The following is a 24,818-nucleotide window of genomic DNA, read 5'->3' on the forward strand; positions in this document are numbered from 1 at the left end:
CGCATGACAACAATAGATGGGACAATATCTGATAGTTGCGCACCCACTGCTTAGTTGTTTAAGTGATACGGATCTTATCATTTGCTACTTTGGTTGAGTTTTTCTATTCCACGTGATATTCTCACAATTGCATTATGGGTTTTAAATTCAAACACTACTTGTCATTTAATACTACTATTTAATGATATTTTTCTTTATTTATAAAAGAGAAATTTTATGTCTAATTTTCAACAAATAATTGAAATTGGAAACTATAAATTAACACGTGTCCATATGTGGTTGTGAGTTTAGCAACTGCTGCCATTTTTTTAGCGATGAAGAAGTGTTCTTAAATTCCCCACTTATTTAGTGTTGTGAAAGATAAGAGGCTCGTTTACATGTTGACCTAAAAACCACACGACTATAAAACTAAATTGTGTAATTGATTTTCGTTAACGTAAAGAATGATCAAACTATTTTACAAATTTATGATGCAATTTTTAAAAAATTAATAAAAATTCTCTAGTGTTCTGAAATATGTAAAGAGATTATTTTCGGATCCTTTTCACTAAGTCCACCAATTCGACTCATTGAAATTTGATACAACAGTTAGAAATAAGAGTTCATTTTAAAAATTGTAATAACTTTAACAATTGTACCAAATTTTAAAAGTTAAGATTTGTGGACTTAGTTCACTGAAATGTTATCTTCTTTGAAACTTTATTTTTAAAAGTCAGCCTCTATCTGCATTTTTGCAGCCACCAAAAGTGTAACTGCGGCAATAATTGCAGATATTCCGTCATAAATACAGCGTCACGGGAGACAAACATTCAATCATAAAATACTGTATCATCGTAAATATCATCACCAACTTTGTTTTCTCCTCACAACATCGTAAGACGCTCCACCTGACCTACTCCACTCGTCCGTTACCAAAACATCATAGTTCTCGTCGAACACTCAAAAACCTAAAATCCAAAACCTCTGAAAATCCCCGAAAATCATGTCCTCCTTGTTCCTTATCCTGTTCTTACTCTCCCACTCCCTCTGTGTTTTTGTTACTTCAGCCGGCAAAGTTGACGACTCTCCGACGTTATTATGGCCGCTGCCGGCCAAGTTCACCTTCGGGAACAAGACCCTCTCCGTCGACCCGGCGCTGTCGCTGGTTGTTGGCGGGAGTGGCGGCGGCTCCGGCATTCTGAAGCTGGGTTTTGATCGGTACAGAGAGATTATATTCGAGAACAGTCATGGGGTTTTAGCTTTGAATAGACTGAGGGGAAAGAGACAGAGTTTTGATATTAATAAGCTGAGAATTGTGGTTCAATCGAGCAACGAAGATGTGAGTTGGGTTTTTGCTGAAATTTATAGTTTGCTTTTGGTTTTCTGAGAAAATAATTGTGGGTTTTGTGTGTTTTTGCAGCTGCAACTTGGTGTGGATGAGAGCTATACTTTGTTTGTGGCGAAGAAAGATGGGAAATCGGTTGTTGGGGAGGCGACGATCGAGGTAAATTGATGGTTGGATGTTTTGGTTTTTTCATTTTTTGGTGTTTGATGGCAATTTGGTGCGGAAGCAGATGATTGTTTGTTGTGCATTTGATGACCAAATGGTTAATTTTTCTGCGGTACCGTGTCCCGAAAAGCTTAAGCTTGGATGGGGAGCAATGTATATAAAGCAGAACATATATATGCTGTCCCAGTTTGCATTGACTGCACTGCTTGGGGTTAACAGAGAACTCGAAATGGGAACGAGAGGCTTCAAATCAACGAACTAGAGCTCTGGCACCATTTTAGACTATCACTCTGTCTGAAAAGTTTAAGCTTTGGTTGAATGAATCAACAATGTAATCAAGCTAACAGATTTGACTTCTGTTTCACTGAAACGGCTTTCTATGACTATAAGTGCAACAATTCTAGCATTGTGTGTTGCAGTTCTGTAGTATATTCTGTGGCTCTGACTAGCATAGGTTGCATTGTTATCATGATTAATTAATCTTGACTTACATGCCAAAGATAATGGTAGGGTTGTGCAGTAGTTCCATGGATGTTGATTTTTTTATCCCTTTTTGGTTGCAGGCGAACACTGTGTATGGTGCTCTGCGGGCTTTGGAGGTATGTGTGATTGTTGCTAATTTCATTACGAATTAGGCATGGATGTATAAGCACATGTACATAATTTAGAGGGTTTCTTTAATAGTGAGTTAGGACTTAGGACTGCAACATGACTTTCATTTAGGCAAGCGAGGAAATGGTTGAGGTTTCCATCCTCGTTCCAATTCAATAACACTAAAATTTGCATAGACGCCCAACAAATGGAAATCATGTTTCCTCTATCTCTGCTCACCCAAACTGAGGTGCATGACATGAGCGAATGCATAACTGAACCTTTGTTCGGTTTGCAGCTGCCAGTTAAATGTTACTTTGGTACTGGTGCTCTAGTCTGGCATTAGGGTAAAGGGTCATGCATCCATTGTGATGACGTCTTCCTCTTACTGGTCTCTCCTTATGTCAGCTTGGCAGTGTCTTGTCTTAACATCCATTCCTGTAACGTTAGAGTTTTTTGTATGATTCTAGATGGGTGTAATTACAATACTGGATGCCCGAAATACCTAACGGGATGCATATGATTGGTGCTCAACTGTTGGCATTTAGAAATTGTAGAATGATGTCATATGATCCTCTTCTAAATCTGGTGGTTGAGAAAAAAACTTGCTTGAAATGATGATATATTTAGTGCTTTAGTTATAGAGAAACTAGAACGACATAGCTGGACTGGTAATTGAGACCAAACTGTTGGATAAGCTGCTAAAATTTGTATGCATTATAGGATGCTTAAAAAATCTCTGATTTTTCACAAATAGGCGGGGTTCTGTCTTGTTCCTGTCTCTTCCTTATTCGTCATTTTCTTCTTCCATTTTCTAGACATTCAGCCAGTTGTGTACATTTGATTACGGGAGTAAATCTGTACAAGTATATAAGGCACCCTGGTACATAAAGGACAGTCCAAGGTTTCAATACCGAGGGCTTTTGATTGGTAAGCTGCAATTTTTCCTGTGAAGATAAAATTCCATGCAAAGTTCATTAAGTAGTCTATTCTATAATATTTCTGAGCGCCTATCTTGTTGATACTTTTCCAGATACATCAAGGCACTATTTACCAATTGAAGTGATTAAGCAAATAATTCAGTCGATGTCGTATGCTAAACTTGTAAGCTATGCTATCCGAAGGATTTTTCACTTATTTTGAATCCTGATCTGCTTCTCTAATTATTTTTCATGTAATACTGATATTGAGAATTCCATTAAGTAGAATGTTCTTCATTGGCACGTCATAGATAGAGAGGCTTTTCCTCTAGAAGTACCTTCATATCCAAAGTTGTGGAACGGTGCATACACAAAATGGGAGCGCTACACGGTTGAGGATGCAATTGAAATCGTCAAGTAAGGTTTCTGTAGATTATCTAATCCTCGTTAGCTTTTGAACTGTAAATGCTTTGTAAAGAAAAGAAAAGAAAACCTTTATCTATGTTTCTTATGTGCAATTCATGCTTTCTTACTCTTACAGAGACTAATAGTGTGTTTTCTTTCCACATTTTGACATGTTAACGTGAAGCTTTGCCAAAACAAGAGGTGCGCATAATCTTTGTTTCCTTACTGGGCCAGAAAACAAGCTTACGTTCTTCACTATTCCTTTTTGTTTATATAGCCTGGATGCGGGACATCCTATTGCATAAGGGGTAAAAATATTTTTCATATTTTATTTAATCCTTTTGGATGTTTTGTGGCAGGCGTCAATGTTATGGCAGAAGTAGATGTCCCCGGTCATGCAGCGTCTTGGTAAAAACCTCTCTCAATATCAACTGTTGTCTTAAACTAAGGCTATGAGCGTATCATTGTAGCTAAAATATTGCAAGCAAAAATTAAGAAAGTGGATTTCAGCATTTCCTATCAAGTAGCTATTTTCTCTGAGCTAGAAGTTGATGGTTCATTAGTGTGGTCGTACCAAATGAAAAGACCTAGCTTACTCACCTTTGATTTCTTCAGTAATTATCGTCTCATGGCTTTCTAGGATTTTCACGTGTGAAGAAGATACTTCCCTTTCAATCTCTTATTCAATTATTTCTATATAAAAGGGTAAACTTTTTTCTATGGAGATCATACCGTAATCTTGGTTTCTTGAATTACTCCCTTTGCTAAAAGTTAAAATGATTTTGAGAGAATGATAACGAACTTACTGCATACCACTATATGGTTTCGTCTTTTGGAGAAAATTCTTTCTCATTTACTACTTGGTCTGGCTGAACTGAATCTTTTTGTCTTTGGTAATTTATTTTTGTGCCTTTACCACATGGTGCTCACTTTCTGGGAACTTAAATCTAGAATTAGCAAAAAATCAGAACTTGCTGACATTGCCTTATCCTTGAAGAATTATGCTTTTCGGTTAACTATTGAAAACTACTTATTCATGTAACTTCTACCTTTTCTTGATCCCCATGTGCAGGGGCATCGGGTATCCTGATCTTTGGCCTTCCCCTTCCTGCAAAGAGCCACTTGATGTTTCGAAGGAATTAAGTTTAGATGTGATTTCTGGAATTCTGACAGGTTAACCTCGTGATAACATCTCTCTCTCTCTCTCTCTCTCTCTCTGTGCAAGTACTGGGGAAAGTTTTGCCTTTATCTTGCATATACCTATGAAATTTAATTTCTATTATACAGATATGAGAAAGATTTTTCCCTTCGAGCTGTTCCACTTGGGCGGTGATGAAGTTGATACAAGTAAGTTAAAAGCAACATTTGTTCTAAACTAACATTCTGCAATCATGTTGTTTACAAAGAACTAATACGAAGGGAACATGATACTTTCTTCTCTTAAAACTTCTTTTCTGTTACTTTGGTTTCACCGTAAGGGCATTCGTTTTTAGGAATGGTTTCCGGCACCCCTTTCTCCCCTTACTCACCCCTGTAATTATATGTCATGTGCATAATCTCTCTCTCTCTCTCTCTCTCTCTCTCTCCATCCTTTTATACCATCTGATGTTATTTCAATATTGGCAGCTTGTTGGAGCACCACTCGACATGTGAAGCAATGGTACCTACTTCGTTTGACTTTGTTCATCATCTTTCAGATCTTATACGATTGATTACTGTTTGCATGTAATTCTTGCACCTTTCAAGCAATGATAACTTAAAATCACAACAAAATACTTAAACAACTTTGTCTTACAGTCACGCAATCTTGAACTGTCTAATGTTTCTATTGAGCATGTACTGATTTAATTACAACCATCACGCCAACCTCAGATGATTTGTTTAGCCAAGCTTGATTTGTATATGATATGTTTATTGGACTTCATATCTTTAGGCTTGAAGAGCGGAACATGACTACTAAAGATGCATATCAGTATTTTGTCGTCAAGGCCCAAGAAGTAGCAATTTCAAAGAATTGGTCCCCGGTAAACTGGTATGCTAAAAATCATATCATTGACTTGCTACCGTCCTTTCAAAGTTTTTTTTTCTTTCTTTGCATTGGCTTTCATGGAAAATTTGAATGCAGTGTCTTTTTTCTCACTCATAAGTTCTTGCTAGGATCTTCATCAGGTTCCAGTTATGAATGGTTGGTTGTTAAATAAAGGGGTTAAAATCAATGAGTGTTCATCGTTTTTGTTCCTCAATACTGTAAAGCATCCTTTGACAAATGTAATTTTTCTCTACGCAGGGAAGAAACCTTCGATACCTTCCCAACGAAGCTCAATCCCAAGACCGTAGTGCATAACTGGTGATTTTCTTCCCTGTGCACATTTTTTGTGTTGGCATCAAGTGAAACTTTATTCGTTTCAAGCACTCACTACTTTCTAAATGCAACAGGTTGGGCTCGGGAGTTTGTCCGAAGGCTGTTGCCAAAGGTTTCAGATGTATTTTCAGCAATCAGGGTGTTTGGTATCTTGACCATCTAGACGTCCCTTGGAATGTTACTTACAATGCTGAACCACTTGAAGGAATTACGGATATTTCTCAGCAGAAGCTTGTAATTGGAGGAGAAGTATGCATGTGGGGTGAGAAAGCTGATACATCAGATGTTCAGCAAACAATTTGGCCTCGAGCAGCAGCTGCTGCAGGTAAGCAGTGAAAAATAGTTCACCATTACAATGCACACGTAAACTTGTTACACCGCGGATTTCTTTTGATGCCTGTCTAATTTGATTTAATGGCATTTCGTTTTCCCTATAGAACGCTTGTGGAGCAGGAGGGAGGCAACATCTGGTGGAAAGAATAACGCAACAGCACTACATCGGCTACAATACTTTAGATGTCTCTTAAATAGACGTGGAGTTCAAGCCGCTCCAGTGACAAACTTCTATGCTCGAAGTCCTCCAACTTGGTCTGGATCGTGCTACGATCAATAACACTTCCAACTGTTATATTAAGTGATTTCACGCGTCGTAAGATTCCCTTCCACTCTTCTACAAATAAACGAACCGTTACAGAATTCATTGTTTCACTCGTTTGAACATGCATTGCCTATTTATGGTAGCTATTGCTGTCAGTTTGATGAGCCAGATTTGAACGACTCGTTGTATTTGGCAAAATTTGATGTTATTGATTTGCTGTAAAATGTAGATTACTAATCTTATTGAAATCAAATCGATATGATTCGTGTTACCATCCGATCTTCTTTCGTGTTATGGATATCATTGTACTCCTCACTATTAGCTTCTAAATTTCTGCGGAAATATCCGAAAAATCATTGAAAGATGTGGTAGAAGGGGAGGGGGAGGTGAAGTCTAAACTTTATCCCGTATCGGAATTTTTTTTATTTTTAGTTTTGGCTAAAATCGATAGATTTGTCGATATTTCTGACATATGGATTAAATATTGGAGAAATTCTTCTATTTTCTCTAAACTAGTGTTTGACATTGAGTTTTATTTTAAATTTCCATGTTTTTTAGATAATTTCCATCATTTCCATTGAAGGCAACTGATATCGATGTATTGATATTTCTACAAATTTTTATATCGATATTTTCACTGTATTTTAAACACGGAATATATGTGATGTCAAATACCAAATTTTCATCACAGACGGGTCTCTGAAGGGTCATATTCTAAGCTTTAGGAAATGTTTGATTTTTGGGGACTTTAGGTTCATGAAGTCCCTTTCCTCATTGAATTGAATGTGGAAAATTAGTAAAAAGTAGAAATAATTTGCATTTTACCCAAATTGGGAGACTTTTGTTGTATTGGAAATTTGGCACCACCAAATTCAAAGCAATTAGGACTTTATAAAACTATCAATCATCAACCTTAATAGTTTTGTAGTTTAATAACTTCGTAAACTTATTCCCAGTTCGAATCTCTTGTTTCCTAATGATAGGAAAACCTTTAAGAACTTATGACGATATTCTCAATTATTACGTTGGCCGTTGTGATTGGACAAGATTGAAATTGAGGTCGCTAAATTTCGGAATGTGTGTGTAAGATATAAATGTTGAACTGCTATAAAATAAGTTTAAGCCAATATTTAAAAGTTCATCAAAAACAACCAGCCCTGACATTAGTCCATTTAATGGATTAGTCCAGTTCAGCACGAGTCAACAAACATAGCTCTATCGACTACTCTCATCCCTCATGTTGTTTGTCATTAAAAGAAAAATAGTGGTCAACTATTCACAGTAATTGTTACACAAGCAAGTCCCATATAAATAAATAACTTACAAACATCTATACACGTGTGAGCGACTGATACTAACACAACTTTTTGAATAATCAGCTTCTAAACAAACCATTTTGAATACGCAATTTCACTTTGGTAAGTAACAATGACGTTCAAACTTCAAATCCATATTTTGAATCCAAGTTTTATGATATTGCCAAATACCAATCAAAGTCGTTTCCATTCTTACTTGGAAGGCAAGGATTTGATTATACTAATCTTCACTAGTCAGCCAGTTGGCCAAAAATTCAAACAGTGCTAATTCTGGGACTTTTCCTTTTTGACTACCAATAACCAATTCTTTTGGACCAACCAATTACCAAATTTAGAATTCTAAATTTTCACCATAAAAATATAACCAAAACAATAAGAAAACACACAAAACAAAACATGGAATCGTCATTGATTAATTAATAATTATAGAATGAAGATCATATTATATATAGAGTACGTTATGAGAGATGATTGTCATTCAGTTCGTTAAGAATATTCATCTTGCACTTGACTTTCAAATTTGATATTTGATTTCCCCCTCCTTGTACCCGTTTCATGCGCTGGAATTGACCTTGTACTCGACATTCGAGTGTGATCTCCTTATCTTAATTGTTTGTATTATTCCTGCATCTTGAGCTCTAGAGTTTAATTTTCTCATTCAATTGGTTAAGACTATTCACTTTGCAACTGAATTCCGAGTTCAATTTCTTACTTCATATACTATTTATATTATTTTTGCACCCGAGCTCCTGAGTTCAATTTTCTCCACCCGCACTTGTATTGACAAATATTGTACGGTAGATATGGGCATGGGAATATGGATATTGGGCGGGTTAGAAATGGTATGTAAATGTCAGTCTCTCTGAAACAGTCAAATAAACAAAACAAGGAATCAAATTGAAACCCACTGCCATTTTCCTACTGTGAATCTTTCTTCTTCCCCCTTTTCCCTCCTGTGCTTTTGCCTCCCTCCCTCCCTCTCTCTCTCTCTCCTCCTCCCGCCTTCTCTCTCTTCACTCTCAAGCCTTCTCACTCCTCCGTAGCTCTGCTCTGCTCCGCCTCTCTCACATCTCAATCTGTAAGTCACAAATCTTCTCTCTCTCACTCTCTGTAAGTTTTGCATCACATAGAACCCTAGAAACTCAGAAATTGCACGTTTTTTATTCAATTTCTTATTGCCGACGAAAAACTCAGGATTTAGCTTAAGATTGGGATTTCCATTCTACCCTAATAAGTTTTACCGTTTAATTGCTCTCTATTTTTGGCACCTTATTGGTCTGATTTACCGCTAATTTATATAGGAATTTGATTTGGTGTTAATTAATGAGATTAGTACGATTTTGTGTTCTTCTTCTTCAGAGTGGGTTTGTTGCTGATGCTTGATCTGATAGGGTTTTGATTCCTGACATTCTTGTAAATCAAAACCCTACGCTCTTATCTTTATTTGGAGTGCACTGAAGCGAAATGGAATTCAATTAAGGGGTGTTTCGGATTTCTGGGTTTTTTTCACTAAAAATTTCTATTGGGCATGGTGAGTAAGGAGGATGCCTCCGCTACTTCACGGCCTCCGGCCCAGCTTTCGAGCTCTCGGAAGATGTTCTGGCGCTCAGCGTCGTGGTCTGCTTCCCGGACCAATTCTGAGACTGAGGAAAGAGACCTAGCAGATCCAAATGCCATTGTAGGAAACAGTGTCCAAAACCATCGTAGGTTTCCTGTACCCTTAACCCCTCGGTCCCAGCAGAATAGCAAGGCTAGGTCTGGTTTGCCCCCCTTGCAGTTGCCCATTGCTCGGCGTAGCTTAGATGAGTGGCCCAAGGCAGGTTCAGATGATATTGGTGAGTGGCCACAACCTCCTACCCCAAGTGGAAGAAGCAGGTGGGGAGAGGTTGAAGCTTGATTTGTCAGCGATTCAGCGAAATCCTGAAAAGAATGGCGGGCTTGTGAGGAGGGATAAGATTGCTTTCTTTGATAAAGAGTGTTCCAAAGTGGCTGAACACATTTATCTTGGCGGAGATGCTGTTGCAAGGGATAGGGACATACTTAAGCAGAGCGGGATCACCCATGTTCTGAATTGTGTGGGTTTTGTTTGTCCCGAGTATTTCAAGGCGGATTTTGTGTACAGAACTCTGTGGTTGCAGGATAGTCCGACTGAGGATATTACAAGTATTTTATATGATGTTTTTGATTACTTTGAAGACGTTAGGGAACAAGGTGGAAGAGTTTTGGTTCATTGTTGTCAAGGTGTGTCTCGGTCCACATCGTTGGTGATTGCGTATCTTATGTGGAGAGAAGGACAGAGTTTCGATGATGCGTTTCAGTATGTGAAAGCAGCAAGAGGTATTGCTGATCCAAATATGGGTTTTGCTTGTCAGTTGTTACAGTGCCAAAAGAGGGTCCATGCTTTCCCTCTTAGCCCGAGTTCACTATTGAGGATGTACAGAATTGCCCCACATTCACCATATGATCCTTTGCATCTTGTTCCAAAAATGTTGAATGATCCTTCGCAGTCTGCCTTGGATTCTAGAGGTGCATTTATTGTTCATATACCTTCTGCCATATATGTTTGGATTGGTAAGAATTGTGACGCCATCATGGAAAGGGATGCAAGAGGGGCTGTTTGTCAGATTGTTCGGTATGAGAGAGTGCAAGGTCCAATAACAATAATCAAGGAAGGGGAAGAACCAGCGTACTTTTGGGATGCTTTCTCGAACATTTTACCTTTGATGGATAAGTCTGGCAATGAAGGGGACGTTGGGGAGTCAGTAGTTAAGATTCGCCCAGGTGAAAGAAAAACAGACATGTATAATATTGATTATGAAATTTTCCAGAAAGCTATTAGTGGTGGTTTTGTACCTCCAATTGCATCCTCAGAGAACGAACACGAAACCCATCTTCCTGCTAGAGAGAGCAGCTGGAGTGCTCTCAGGCGTAAGTTTGCCTCTGAAAGTATGAAGGACTTTGTGTCAGCACCCAGGATATCCCTCTCCAGGGTCTATTCAGATTCTATGATGTTAGTTCATTCAGCTAAAAATGCATCATCACCTGTATCAGCGCCGTCTTCATCTTCATCAGCTTCTTCTTCGTCACCTTCATATCTATCACCAGATTCCATTTCTTCTGAATCAAGCACTAATTCAAAGTACTTTTCAGAATCCTCTACCGATTCGCCATCTGCAGCTTCATGCTCTCTTCCAGTATCTTCAACATCGTCAGATGATTCTGATGTGTCACTCCTCTCAGCTAAATCATCTGATCAACCCATGTCTAACACACTAGAAAATGTTGTTTCCAGTTGTAGTTCACAGCCCTATTCACGATCAATCTCATTACCATCTAAAAGAATTTCATCTTCGCTTGCAAAGCGCAGAGGTAATTTGTCTCTTAAATTACCTGTGATTAGTGATGAGATGAGGCTGATGAGTCCTTCGTCAAAATTTCTTCCCAGTAAAGAAGACGGTGTTAGGATAAATGACAGTACTTTTTCTATAGGTCACGTAGATAATATTGACAATGCCTTAGAGTTGAAGGATGATGTTCAAAATGGAGGGGGAGACAAATCCCCACGTAGGGAAGATAGTATTGACTCATGCCAGAAGGAAACTTCTTTTATCAAACATTCCACTGAGGCTTGGAACCCTTTGAAGGAAGGTACAGAATCCTCTGCCTCAAAGGAGATTGTGGAAAGTTGTCCAGCGCAATGCAATTTTATCCAACCTTTTGTGTGCCGCTGGCCCAGTTTAGAGAAGATTGCAACATTTGGTGTGAGGGAACTAGATTCTAAAGCTGCTTATACTATTTTCTCACCAAATACAGATTTTGGAAAAAGTGAAGACAGGGTTTTGTACCTCTGGGTGGGGAGATTTTTCGACAGTGATAAGTTTTCCATTCAACTAGATAGTGGAAGAGAGAGAACTGATGTAGAAGAGAGTGACTGGGATCAAGTTGGTTTTCATGTTCTTGTTCAAATGGGTCTGCCAAAGGACACAATCATTAAGGTATGGAATATGAATTTGTGTTTACCTCTACTTTTTATCTGATTTCGTCTTTATTTTTGGTGCTTGTGTCTCTAGGGCTCAGTTAATGTGGCTTCTTGTAAATTACGTATGTTTGCTATAAGATTTCTGTTGCCATCTACTTATGCATCCGTAGTATTTTTGGGTCTCAGGGGCTTTGACTTTTGATTAGTGAGTTACTTGACAGCTGTTAGGGTTTTATATTTTCCTCTTTTAAATCTGATTTTTTTGCATGGTTAGTTGCAGTTTCTTACATTTTGTGTTAGGTTGTCTCTTTTTACGTTTAAGATTTGTGATCCTTTTATCTGTTATAATCTGATTTTCCAACATTGTTTGATTCTTTCCCTTTTATGTTTTTAACATAATCTACTCTAAGCCAAAAGATCTTTGGTGCTGTTATTGTCTTTGACTTTCCTTTGATTATTAGCCTGATGTTATTACTCAGCAGTGACCAATTATATTCTTCGATAATCTGTTCATTTTTGGCTCATTTGGGGTTTAAGGTATCTATGTCAATTTGTTCGTGTTCATTCATTCAAAGTGTAATTTTCTGTTGATTAAAGCCTGTGAATGCATGCGTGTCAATCGTTGTGAAGTCTATGGGGTTTCTAACTGTGAACACTGAATGCTGTATGAACAGATTGTTAAAGAAAATGAAGAACCAGTGGAGTTTCTTGAAATATTGAGCCGGTTGTAGTGCCAGTGCAATTAGGGGAGATTCTTTATGGTCATGTTGCCCAAATCAATCTTCTGTTTCTCCAGCTGACTTAATTTGCAGTCCAACATTTTCCAGGCATCATCAGGATAAACGCCAGTGGCTAAAACATTAAGGTAATGAAGTAGTTGGTAACCATTATTAAACTGATTCCTTAATATCTAAAGACATGCTAGTCAACTATTTTTTTGGTACTGCGATTGGGATAGTAGCTTCGTCTTGGAGGCTTTGGGTGGCAGTGTCACTAGTGAACCAACCATCTTAGTATGATCTGTTTTGCTGCACTAAATACAAGGTTTTACTAAACGGCACATGCACCCTTGGTCCGTTTCACTTGATTTTATTCCACTGCCTGCATTTAGACATGTTTTTGTGCATGCATCTTTTCTGTTTGAAGTTGCTGAAGCACTTACTAAATGTACAGAAACCTTATTTGCAAGTAGGGCAGCTGCAGTAGTTGTCCCTCGAAGAGTCTATTAATGCCCATTTCTTGAAAAAACTCCCTTGAGGAGTGAACTTTGATTGGATGCTAGCTTCTGCTACTGCGAGTAAATCAATCAAAACGAAAACAAAACTAAAGGAAGATTTATGCATGGTTGGCGTAAACACTCTGTGCATATGCCTGTCCCTTATGTATTCTGATGTCCGTTTTAATCCTAATAGTTTAAAAAGTTGCTGTAAAACAACGGTGAAATGCAGACATATAATAAAGGCTCCATTTTAAAGCACTTTGCGATATTTTCTTGATGCCATTTTCTGTCGATCCAAGGGAAGATGAAGTTTTCATAAAACAAGGGTTTTGCATAGCTAGGTCCGTAGGAATTCCATTTAAGGACTGTTCATTGTTGTCTACGTTTACAAGTGTGTTCTTTTATGGGTGTTTTTGTAATCCTGACATGGTGTGTTTTGTACTATGCTGTGCAGTAGGCCGCCCTCTCAACTCTTAACTGCCTCGTTGCTAATCTTTACTGGTTGTACAGCGCTTTAACGCCCTCCCTGGTAACTCGTAAGATTTTTCTTGTATATTCACTGATACGAGGATCAAATCCTTACTGTCTTTTCTTTGCAACAAGCAATTTATATTAAACGTACCATTCGAAATGCTCTCTCTCTCTCTCTCTCTCTCTCTCTCTCTCTCTCTCTCTCTCTCTCTCCCCCCCAAAAGAAATGGCTATAAGTTGTAATCATTTGGTTCTATTTGTATGTTCTCGAATAAATTGTAGAGCTAACTTAACTGCTACAACTCGTCATTCCTCGAACAAAATGGAGACTCGGTAGTTGCGGACGAACGAGGATGCTCAGTCCTCACCTTCTAAGCAGCTTAATTAGGAGACCTTAGTGACACATACAAACACCTTGTTATAAAGGAGACCTTGCTGAACCCTAGGATGTTTGCTGACGGAGCTAACTCCGGTCGAATTTTTTACCAACGGCAATCCAAAGCCCGAGCAGCCCTAAAGCGATTTCGCAAGCCCACTGAGTGAAACTATGTCCTACAAGATGTCATAATTATCATCTTGATGAACACTCTTTCCTGGTTTTTTATCTTTCTTTCATCATAAATTGATGGCTACTTTAGAGTGCGAATAACAGCTCCAACCATTTAACAGCGAATGCATACGAGCATTAACAACAATTTAAACGACCTGAAACTGTCAAGCATTTACTACTTTTACTACTCAATGAATAAATTTGATCAAAGAAAGGGCAACTGTCTAGATATTCTTGTAACGCAAATGCTGGACACATTAATGCTACTGCTATTAGTAGTTGAAGTTGCTCCAGGCATCCTTAATCAAGCCAAGCTCAGTTCTCTCTTGTCTCTCTCTTGCTGAAATTTCAAGGCATCCTTGCTGAAATTTAACCATGTCGTCCTCGCCACCTTTCTTAAGGGTTTTAAACTGGATGTGTATCATCGGTTTGTTTGCCCGTTTGTCACAAGTTTACGTCGTTGCATTTAACCCGAAAGAACTCCAAGTTAAGAGGGCCGACTTCCCAAGCGATTTTGTCTTTGGAGTGGCTACTGCTGCAGCACAAATAGAAGGATCAGCAAAATCCGCAGGAAAAGGACCAAGTGTTTGGGACACGTTTGTTAAGCAATTCCCAGAAAGAATTGTGGACCGGTCGAACATGTTCACTGCCATCGATTCATATAAGCGATACAAGGAAGACGTGAAGCTTCTCAAGGACACTGGAGTTGATTTCTACAGATTTTCGATCGCCTGGACAAGGATTCTACCCAAGGGAACCTTAAGTGGCGGAATAAACCAAGAGGGTATCGATCACTATAACAGCCTCATCGATGAGTTAATCAAGAATGGCATTACACCCTATGTGACCATATTGCACTTTGATTGGCCACAAGCGTTGGAAGACAAGTACGGAGGCCCTTTGAACCGTTCGTTTGTGAATGATTTGAAGGATTACAGTGAAATTTGTTTCAAAACATTTGGAGACAGGGTTAAAAATTGGATCACGATCAACGAACCATATGTTGTTGCCTTCATGGGGTATGATGTTGGAATTTCTGCACCAGGCAGGTGTTCTGTAGACACAAGCTTTAAATGCACAGCTGGTAATTCAGCCACTGAACCTTACATTGTGAGCCATAACCTTCTCCTCGCTCATGCCACTGTTGTTAAGCTATACCGAAAGAAGTTCCAAGAAAAACAAGGCGGACAAATTGGATTAAGTCTTGTAGGAGTCTATGTCGAGCCTTTTTCAGACTCGGTGGAAGATAGAGCTGCAGCGAAACGAGGTTTGGACTTCAACCTCGGGTGGTTCATGGAGCCATTAGTATACGGACACTATCCGAAGAGTATGAGAGATTTGGTCAAGGAAAGGTTACCCAAGTTTAGCAAGAAGGAAAAGATATTGTTAAAAGGGTCTTTTGATTTTATTGGCATCAACTATTATACATCAAGATATGGTAAAAACGACCCAGCAAGTCCAAAGAAACCAACATGCTACCACAACGATGCTTTAGCTTCACTGACAGAACAAAGAAATGAAGTCCTAATCGGACCTCCGGCTAATGGGAGTACTTTCATCTACATTTATCCTCAAGGTCTGGAGAAATTGTTGGCGTTCATGAAGGAACACTATCGAAGTCCGAAGATCTACATTACAGAAAATGGAATTACCGAGCCAAAGGATGATAAACGTGGACTAGGAGAAGTGCTGAAGGATCAACATAGAATCGAAAATACTCTTCGGCATTTGTACTGGATCAATGAGGCAAGACAGAATGGTGTGAATTTGAAAGGATATTTCTACTGGAGTTTGTTTGATGACTTTGAATGGGGTGATGGCTATACCTCAAGATTCGGGCTTTACTACATCGATTACAAAGACAATCTTAAGCGCATTCCTAAAGACTCCGCTAAGTGGTTCCCTAAATTCTTGAAGGGTGAAGCCTAAAGATACAATACTACGAACCCCAGTTCCCAGTTCAAGTCTTTTCAATTCTTCTTATCTTTTGCAGTTTGGATTCACTCTTTGTTATGTTTTTGGCTGTTTTCTTCCAATTTACTTTGACAATAAAAACAGCAATTCCATTGGGACTAATTACGAGCTCGTTTGGTAAGTGTTTTTAAACGACTGAAAGCATTTTTAAAGAAAATGTTTTTAGATTTGAACTGCTTTTCCTTGGTTAATTTGTATTTTTACTAAGGATTGATTTTAAAAACATTTTCTCTGAAAGCGCTTTCAGTCGTTTAAAAATATTTGCATCGTTGGAGACCAACACTGTTCATACTAATGTGTTCCTTGGTCAAAAGAAGGCATAAACATTTGAGATTATTGTTGCTTTAGCAATGGTGTTTTTGTGATGTTTCTTTACTTTAATTTAAATAAAATGAATGCTTAATTGGATCATTTAAGCTAGATCGAAGCGTCAATTTACCTGAGGATGTATCCTGACAATTGTTTTAGGGAAATTTTAATAAATGGGCTAAAAATAGGACAATATTTGGAGCAACCCCAGGGTTCATCACTCGTGACTGATGACATACCAGAATGTCATGATCACATCTAATCGGACCTCTCTATGACGGTGGATCTTTTTCATGTCTTGTATTCCCTTCTCGTTGAATAAATAGTAGATGAAGCATTCTCATATCGGCTACACCGATTTTATGTACATGTTGATGCTTCACCATCTAACATTCTATGCCATAAAGCATTGTCAGCCTTATTGTCGTCTTATAAAATTTTTCCTTGAGCTTTAGTGGCATATGACGGTCACACAACACGCCGGATGCACTATTCCACTTCATCCATCCAGCTTGTATTCTATGGTTGAGGTCTCCATCCAATTCTACGTTCTTTTGCAAGATAGATCCTAGGTAGCAAAACGGTCGCTCTTTAGTACTTCCTGGTATCCAATCCTCACCCCTAACTCATTTGAGCCTCTGTCTGCACTAAACTTGCACTCCATATACTCTGTCTTTGACCGACTTAGGCGAAGACCCTTAGATTCCAACACTTTTCTCCAAAGGTTAAGCTTCACATTTACTCATTCCTGAGTTTCATCTATCAACACTATATCGTCTGCGAAAAGCATACACCAAGGAATGTCATCTTGAATATGTCCCGTTAACTCATTCATTACTAATGCAAAAAGGTAATGACTTAAAGATGAGCCTTGATGTAACTCTACAGTTATTCAGTTTGTCCTTCATGAGTTCTTACGGCAGTCATTGCTCCATCATACATATCTTTTATAGCTTGGATATATGCTATTCGTACTCCTTTCTTCTCTAGAATCCTCCAAATAATGTCTTTTGGGACCCTGTCATACGATTTTTCCAAATTTATAAAGACCATGTGCAAATTCTTTTTCATATCATTGCCTCCATGGTTGAGTGCTCTGGCATGAACCCTATTTAGTTGTCCGAGACCCGTGTCTATTGCCTCAGTCTATGCTCAATTACTCTCTCCCAAAGCTTCATTGTATGACTCATTAACTTAATACCCCTAGAGTTCATGCAATTTTGTACGCCGCCTTTATTCTTGTTGATAGGCACCAAAGTGCTCTTTTGCCACTCATTTGACATCTTCTTCGTTTTCAAAATCCTATTGAAAAGGTCTGTGAGCCATGTTATACCTATCTATCCCAAGACTTTCCAAACTTCGATCGGTATATCATCTGAGCACGCTGCTTTTCTATGCTTCATCTTTTTCAAAGCTACAACCACTTCTTCCTAATTCGGCGGTAAAAGGAGTAGTTTCTACACTCTTCTGAGTTACTCAACTCCTAAAAAAAAAGTACTCCTTTCATGTCTTTCATTGAAAAGGTTATGAAAATAACCTCTGCATTTGTCTTTGACCGCGTTCTCTGTAGCAAGAACATTTCCATTCACATCCTTGATGCACCTCACTAGGTTTAGATCCTTTGTCTTCTTTTCCCTTGCTTTAGCTAGTTTATAGATATCCAACTCTCATTCTTTGGTATCTAGTCGCTTATACCTATCGTCAAAAGCTGTTAACTTAGCTTCTCTCACAACTTTCTTCGCCTCATTCTTCACTATTCTTTACCTTTAACCGTTTTCATAGGTTCTATCTTTGTATAAGGCTTTACAACATTCCTTCTTAGCCTCCACCTTTGTCAGTACCTCCTCCTTCCACCACCAAGATTTTTTTTAGTATGGAGCAAAGCCCTTGGACTCTCCTAATACCCCTTTTGCTACTTTTTGGATACAACTAGCCATGGAATCCCACATTTGGCTAGCTTCCCCCTCTCTATCCTAAATGCATTGGGTAATTACTTTCTCTTCGAAAATGACTTATTTTTCTTCTTTTAGATTCCACCATCTAGTCCTTGGACACTTCAAAGTCTTGTTCTTTTTTTCTCTCTCTTTTGATATGTACATTTATCACCAACAAGCGATGTTGATTAGCCAAGCTTTTTCTCAGTATAACTTTGCAATCCTTACAAGTTATACAATCCCTTGCTTCATTAAGATTTGATTTTACATAAATTATTCATTCAATTCTTGTGGATAACAACCTTGTTAGAGCCAACTATTGACACACCCCGACCCGGAATATCCACTAGGACTCCGAATCGAGCTATGTTAGCCGACACCCGGAAGGTGACGAAGCCATAAAGTATAGTAATGTGGAAAATGTGAATAAATTTAAACCTAAAAGTATCTAAAGACGAGAGTGCGCTGTGAGCGGGAATGAACCCATTTCACACGTGAGGTCTGAGCATAAGTAAAGTACAGTAGTGTGGGCAAGGATTATACCCTTAGACATAGCCACCTATACTAAGATTTGCTAAGAATCTTCGTCGATACGAACTTTCAGCAACTAAAACCTGGAGGGATGCAAAAACAAGGGTGAGTGGGCCTGAAAATAAAGTTTTTAATAAAAACCTTTTGAACGTTATAACCCTTCGCCGTAAAACCTTGTATAATTTCCTAGAAAATAATAATACATACGTATATAGAAATCATGCTCGAGAGTAGTGAAAACCAAGTATATGTCATGTCACTATCTCAGCAGTAAATATGTAAGTTAGGTGATATAAATCAATGTAAAAGTGATATGCCAGCCAGAGTCACCTAATGTGACCTGTACGGCTGAACCTATTGCTCATCAATCCAGCCGGAGTCATCTAATGTGACCTGTACTACTCTAAACCTGCATACGAATCGAAACCCCTAATGTGATCTGTACGATAAGCTAGGTGTAAATAAACAATTATACTAGCATCCTTTGTATAACGAGCATGTTTCCAATACACTAAAAAAACTCTCTAACTAGACTATAGGATAAAGTGAGTCTTTCATTATTTTCCTTTGGAAAAAAATAAGTTGTGGAAAAAGAATAGTGGAATCGGCGTCCAAGCTGATGCAATCAGTCTTGCTATTCGTACAAATCCTACCACCATTTACCAATACATGTATCCGTTTGCTTTCTTATTTTACAAATGTGAGAAAAGAAAAGAAAACACAATGTAATAATTCAACTGATCAATAATGCAGAGTCTTTGCTTTTCGTACAAAGCACACGCATACTCATAAATTAAAATTACAGCGACGAGCAAAGCGGGGTAAACGAGAGTGATCTGACATCCAATTTTTGTGATATAGAGCATATACTTAAATTAAAAAAGTAGCCAATTTGAGGATTTTGGCTTTCTGACCGATTAGGAGTTCATTGCAGCGGTAATTATCCGTTCAGTGCTTAGGGATTGCCTATGCAGACTTTTAAAACACTGTTTACATGTTTTTGAACGAATTATTACCTCAACGATCAAATGATTATACCAAAGTGATGAGTTATTAACTTTTATTTGAAGATCACTTCTACAAAAAATATTCAAATTTGAGATCGTTTCATCACCAAACTCATCTAATAGATACACGGTTCTTCATGAATATATTATTTAGTATCTGCATTGTCAATTTGCTTTATACATTTGAATGATTAAATGATTTCTGATTGAAATGATTTTTTGTAAGGGTGATCTTCAAATGAACATTAATGACTCGTTTGGATATGCTTTTAAAATGACTGAAAGCGCTTTTACAAAAATCACTTTTGCGTTCCAAAAGCACTTGAAGTGCTTTCTGTAAGAAGCATCAGTTATGTGCTTCTTCCAAGAAGCACTTTAAGTGCTTTTCTAGGATTTACTTACATTTTTACTAAATATTGGTTCTAGAAACATTTTCACCAAAAACGTTTTCAGTCATTTTAAAAGCACATCCAAACGAGTTCTAAGAAATTAAACAATTCTGATTATGAAATTTAGACGGTCAAGATACGTTATTCGCAGCAAGAGAATGAGCTCTTCCCAGGCGGCATTATACAATAAAATATATAATGTGTAGCCAAAACTGAACCGACTAAAACTTATCAATCATTTTTGTGGCCTAAGTTTTAGCAAATTCTATAAATAGATCCATTATTGCAGGTAAGATGCACTAAACTTCCGTTGCTTGAACAATATACTCAAAAACCCTCGGTGTACATGGAAACCTCCAAGCCAAGTATTTGTTTGAAGCTCCTTATCGACACAACGCGTCAACGAGTTCTCTATGCTGAAGCTGGCAAAGACTTTGTGGACTTTCTCCTCACAATTCTGTCTTTGCCGATTGGCACTGTCATCCGGCTTCTCTCCAAAGATGGCATGGTTGGCTCGTTAGGCAAACTTTACGGCAGTGTCGAAAGCCTAAGCAGCATATACATGCAACCTCACTTTAACAAGGAATCCCTCCTGAAACCTAACGCAACATCAACGATTGGTGTTGGTGCCGATGCCCTTCATATGCTGACGATAGACGACTCCTCTGCTGAAAAGTCATTCTATTATTGTGGTTGTCGTAGTCGCCACCAAACCTATCCAATGCTTGTAATGGACAACCCTAAAGCCACCGTTGTAACGGACAACCCTAAAGCCATTTGTCCATACTGCAGTTCAAGCATAAATACCAAGGCGACTTTTGTCCATGGATCCACTGCTGAAGGAGAAACGGCCGGTGATGGAGGATATGTGAAAGGTGTTGTGACGTATATGATTATGGATGACCTGGAAGTGAAGCCCATGTCTAGCATTTCAAGCATAACCATGCTAAACAGGTTCAACGTCAAGGATGTCGGTGCCCTTGAAGAGAAAGTGGTCCATCTTACCATGGAAGAGGTGTGAAAAGTACCTAATCACATTTGTTTTTTTTTTCTTTGTTCTCTCAATTTTGTGAGTCCATATTTTGTAGTCGACCTAATGTGTGATCTGAACCTTGTACGTAGGGTGTCAAATTGCTGAGGGTATCGTTGCTGTCAAACTTGGTTCTGACCACCGTATTCCTTGATAAGAATGAAGCGTGCGCTTCAACTGAAAGTATTGTGGAATGAACAATCTGAATTTTCTACGAGGTTTTGTTTCTGAATGATATTTTATTTTGTATGTCTAGTGATGAAATGTGATGAGTCGATATTATATTATATATTTTACCCATTCTTATTATTAATTTAATGGTTATTTTACGAGAATGTTGATACTTTAATTTATATTCTTAATGTAGGACTTTCGACTTCCTCTAGAGCAAAACATGATGAAACAGACAAATTTTAGAGTGATTCAAATTGGAGGATGTTCATGTGTTTGCTAACTTCTTGGTGTCAAAATGTAATGACCTACGTGGATTTGGCTTTCAAACTTTTTTAGATGTTATGTAATTTAGGACTTTTGTCTGAAGGTCCCTGTCTAGATCTATTGTACTTTGGGTTGATTTGGACTCTGTTTTGCTGTGTTGTTTTGGAAGTGATATATACTCAATGCCCAGGAAGATTAATGTAATTTGATAACGGTCTCGTTTTGGATTTCAGTCCTTTATTTTAAATTATCTTTTTGATATAAATTATGTCCTCTTATTTTATAATCATATAGTTCTGCAGCTACACAAGGCCTTTTAAGTTCTGGACCATGATTCACCATACAATTGCCACTAAAATATTTAAATATATTAACTTGGAAAAAAAATGCGGGGTTGTTAAATACATGGTGATAAACCTATGTCTATAGCTTTGTTCAACAGGCTTAATGTTACGGACGTCAGTGTCCTTGAAGAGAAAGTAGCAGGGACGAGGTATGTATATAAGACCTACGGACATGTCACTCAATATGTGTTGTCTACGTATTAGACTTGAAAATTCGTCATATATGAGAGATACTATAGACATCATCGGTACAAAATATAGTAACATAAGATGGATGTTCTGGACTGGGAGTTGGTGCAGACAGCAGATCTATATACACTCCAAGTTTGTAAACTAGTTAATTTGACACAATATGCCATTTCATGTCTTCAAGGTTGATGATAATATATATTATGTTTAGGGTGTGAAATTGCCTAAGGAATATCACCAATGTGTTCCTCGGAGGGAAGATAACATGCATTCAAAGGCACTTCTCACCAATTTGTCGGTTTAATTGAACAAAGGTTCTTTTACTTAATTTTAAGTCACTAATCTTAGCCCGCACATGGTTACTAAGGATATTGTGCATTGTTGGGTTTGTTTTGACGCAAAACTTAATACATAGGAATGCATGCTTTGTTCGAATTCAAGCTCAGATAGCCTAACACGAAATGGTCATATTTGAACAAGACTTGTTTTATAATTAACTTTATACTATTCACACTCAACTTTGATTAAAACTTAATAGTGACCACTGTTAAAAATTCTTGATGTTAGGTGGCTGGTCACTGCCCGATTATTTTTTAAGCGTTTGAAAATTAAGAAAATGTTTCTAGACTCGCTCAGGTGCCCGCTTCGGTCGCGATTCTCACTTAAATAGAAAATAAAAAACTTTCATTTTACATTTTAAGTTTTCAATAAAATGTAGGAGACTTATTGGGATGAGGATCCTATCCAGATCCTCACATCCTAATCTTTTATCGTACATCGTGCGGTCAGTTTTTGTTATGTGCTATTTCCGTTTAATTTTAAATAAAAAAAATTCAAAATAATTTTTGGTCACACGATGTATAATGAACGGCTAGGATGTGAGAATCCTAGGATCCCTAAAATTTGCATCCGGATGAGATCTAAATCCGACTTATTGAATATTTGGATGAACACTCATTATAATTTATATGCTTGTTCCCCATATTTCTAATACTTTATAATTTATGTTATTTTATTTTGCAATTCATGTAACTCAATACAATTATGTGTGTGTTTTTAAGTATAAATAAGCAATTATTTATATAAAAAAATAAATTTATGTGCGTGTTTTTAAGTATAAATAAGCAATTACTTATATATAAAAAAATTTACTTAAATCCGCCTAGATCCCGTCTAACCACCTAAGCACTAAGTCTAATCCGCAACTCGACTAATGTCAAATCTCAGACTCGGCTCTGTCGTAGCACAATATTGTCTGCTTTGGGCCCCGGTCACTCCTTCACGGTTTTGTTTCTAGGAACTCACACGAGAACTTCTCAGTGGGTTCCTAGGATTGCTCTCGCCTGAACTTGCTTAACTTCGGAGTTCCGATGGAATCCGAAGCCAGTGAGTTCCCAAAATACCTTGTGCTATAGGGAATAGAGTATGTACATATAAGGCACATCACCCCCTCTCCGTTGGTCTATGTGGGATCTCACAATCCACCATCTCGGGGGCCTAACGTCCTTGTCGGCACACTCACACCACATGGTAGAGTGGCTCTGATACCATTCTGTCACATCCCAGACTCGGCTCTGCCGTAACACGATATTGTCTGTTTTGGGCCCTGGCCATGCCTTCACGGTTTTGTTTCTGGGAACTCACACGAGAACTTCCCAATGGGTCACCCATCCTAGGATTGCTCTCGCCTAAACTCGCTTAACTTTGGAGTTTTGATGGAATCCGAAGCCAGTGAGTTCCCAAAAGGTCTCGTGCTATAGGGAGGAGAGTATGTACATATAAGACACATCACCCCCTCTCCGTTGGTTGATGTGGAATCTCACAACTAATGCCTAACGCCTTTTAGAACATTGATAGTAATAATTTTGTCTTACTTGAAACCTTTTCTAACGACAAGTTTCAGCTAGACCGTAAGGTAAAGTGAGTCTTCCACTGTGTCCTTCGGAAAAAGAAAAGTGGTCGAAACATGTCCAAGCTGATGCAATCAGTCTTGCTTTTCGTACAAATTTCATTATTAAAGGCTAGGTTGATATTTACTTTGCTTTGAAAAAAAATATTTTTGCCCTGAAAGACAGTAACAGGAAAAGTGTTTGGTAAAATATAATTATATGAGGGCTTTTGGCAAAAAAAGAAAAAAAAAAGACACTGTTATGGATAAACTTTATTTAAAATAACTACAAAAAAAAATATTTTTGCTCTGAAAGATGAAGTAACGGAAAAATGTTTGGCAAAATATAATTATATAAGGGCTTTTGGCAAAAAAAGAAAAAAAAAAAGAAAAAGAAAAAGTGTTACAGATAAACTTTTATATAAAATAACTACAACAATATAAAATATAAAAAAAGATAATAATAATATTGTATTCACTATACCAATATGTTGCTGCTAAAGTTTCTCCCGTTCTGTGCATATCATGTGCATGTACTGTACATATTATGTTCATGTGGTGTGCATATAGTGTATATGGTGCATATTTACATCTTTGATACTCTTCGCATTAACATAGTTTACTACATTTTCCTTTGATTCAAAGGCAAGACCTGGAAATATATAAATAAATAAAAACGAACGAGTTCGTGAAACAATTTCCTTTTATTCAGTTGGGTTCTTTCGTACCCATTCAAACTGCAATTTTCAAATCCTTGAAATATTTGAACCCAATCAAATTTGATACCAAATTCAATTAATAAATTTTCGATTCTTCATAGGGTCATTTATCTGATTGCGTTATTTTTCTGATTTCAAAGAGAGAGTTATGAGCTATAGGTTTTTG

The 24,818-nt window shown here is 37.8% G+C and overlaps 4 protein-coding genes across 4 annotated transcripts; all 4 read left to right on the forward strand.

Moving 5' to 3' along the window:
• The first annotated feature begins 726 nt into the window (after window positions 1-726).
• Window positions 727-6,636, forward strand: LOC103930002 (beta-hexosaminidase 1). The gene is made up of 15 exons (XM_009339281.3): window positions 727-1,318; window positions 1,400-1,483; window positions 2,053-2,088; window positions 2,899-3,010; window positions 3,114-3,184; window positions 3,287-3,417; window positions 3,590-3,606; window positions 3,765-3,813; window positions 4,478-4,578; window positions 4,693-4,752; window positions 5,032-5,065; window positions 5,339-5,437; window positions 5,693-5,752; window positions 5,842-6,092; window positions 6,205-6,636. Exons 1-15 carry the CDS (start codon window positions 983-985, stop codon window positions 6,378-6,380), a joined length of 1,617 nt encoding a protein of 538 aa, XP_009337556.1. The 5' UTR covers window positions 727-982; the 3' UTR covers window positions 6,381-6,636.
• A 1,908-nt stretch (window positions 6,637-8,544) lies between these two features.
• Window positions 8,545-13,510, forward strand: LOC103930003 (protein-tyrosine-phosphatase MKP1). Its single transcript, XM_009339282.3, is given in 5 exon segments — window positions 8,545-8,759; window positions 9,041-9,554; window positions 9,556-11,676; window positions 12,335-12,525; window positions 13,334-13,510. Coding segments are annotated over 3 exon segments (2,523 nt in total). The 5' UTR covers window positions 8,545-8,759; window positions 9,041-9,209; the 3' UTR covers window positions 12,392-12,525; window positions 13,334-13,510.
• A 755-nt stretch (window positions 13,511-14,265) lies between these two features.
• Window positions 14,266-15,892, forward strand: LOC103930045 (beta-glucosidase 24-like). Its single transcript, XM_009339338.3, has one exon. It carries the CDS (start codon window positions 14,276-14,278, stop codon window positions 15,827-15,829), a length of 1,554 nt encoding a protein of 517 aa, XP_009337613.3. The 5' UTR covers window positions 14,266-14,275; the 3' UTR covers window positions 15,830-15,892.
• A 4,394-nt stretch (window positions 15,893-20,286) lies between these two features.
• LOC108865759 lies at window positions 20,287-21,731 on the forward strand. Its single transcript, XM_018643194.2, has 3 exons — window positions 20,287-21,059; window positions 21,167-21,292; window positions 21,442-21,731. The coding sequence occupies exons 1-2, from the start codon at window positions 20,391-20,393 to the stop codon at window positions 21,269-21,271; spliced, it is 774 nt and encodes a 257-aa protein (XP_018498710.1). The 5' UTR covers window positions 20,287-20,390; the 3' UTR covers window positions 21,272-21,292; window positions 21,442-21,731.
• The last annotated feature ends 3,087 nt before the right edge of the window (window positions 21,732-24,818 follow it).

This window comes from the organism of the source record quoted next, unplaced genomic scaffold (genome assembly GCF_019419815.1).
Source record: "Pyrus x bretschneideri cultivar Hongxiangsu unplaced genomic scaffold, Pyrus_bretschneideri_v1 Contig32, whole genome shotgun sequence".
Lineage (NCBI taxonomy): Eukaryota > Viridiplantae > Streptophyta > Magnoliopsida > Rosales > Rosaceae > Pyrus > Pyrus x bretschneideri.

Excerpts from the sequence above, each read along its gene's own strand:
- LOC103930002 (XM_009339281.3), top strand. The coding sequence starts at position 983 with ATGTCCTCCTTGTTCCTTATCCTGTTCTTACTCTCCCACTCCCTCTGT. Across the intron at positions 5,066-5,338 it reads ACTCGACATGTGAAGCAATG|GCTTGAAGAGCGGAACATGA; the intron begins GTACCTACTTCG and ends TCATATCTTTAG. Across the intron at positions 5,753-5,841 it reads AAGACCGTAGTGCATAACTG|GTTGGGCTCGGGAGTTTGTC; the intron begins GTGATTTTCTTC and ends TAAATGCAACAG.
- LOC103930045 (XM_009339338.3), top strand. The coding sequence starts at position 14,276 with ATGTCGTCCTCGCCACCTTTCTTAAGGGTTTTAAACTGGATGTGTATC.
- LOC108865759 (XM_018643194.2), top strand. The coding sequence starts at position 20,391 with ATGGAAACCTCCAAGCCAAGTATTTGTTTGAAGCTCCTTATCGACACA. Across the intron at positions 21,060-21,166 it reads TCCATCTTACCATGGAAGAG|GGTGTCAAATTGCTGAGGGT; the intron begins GTGTGAAAAGTA and ends CCTTGTACGTAG.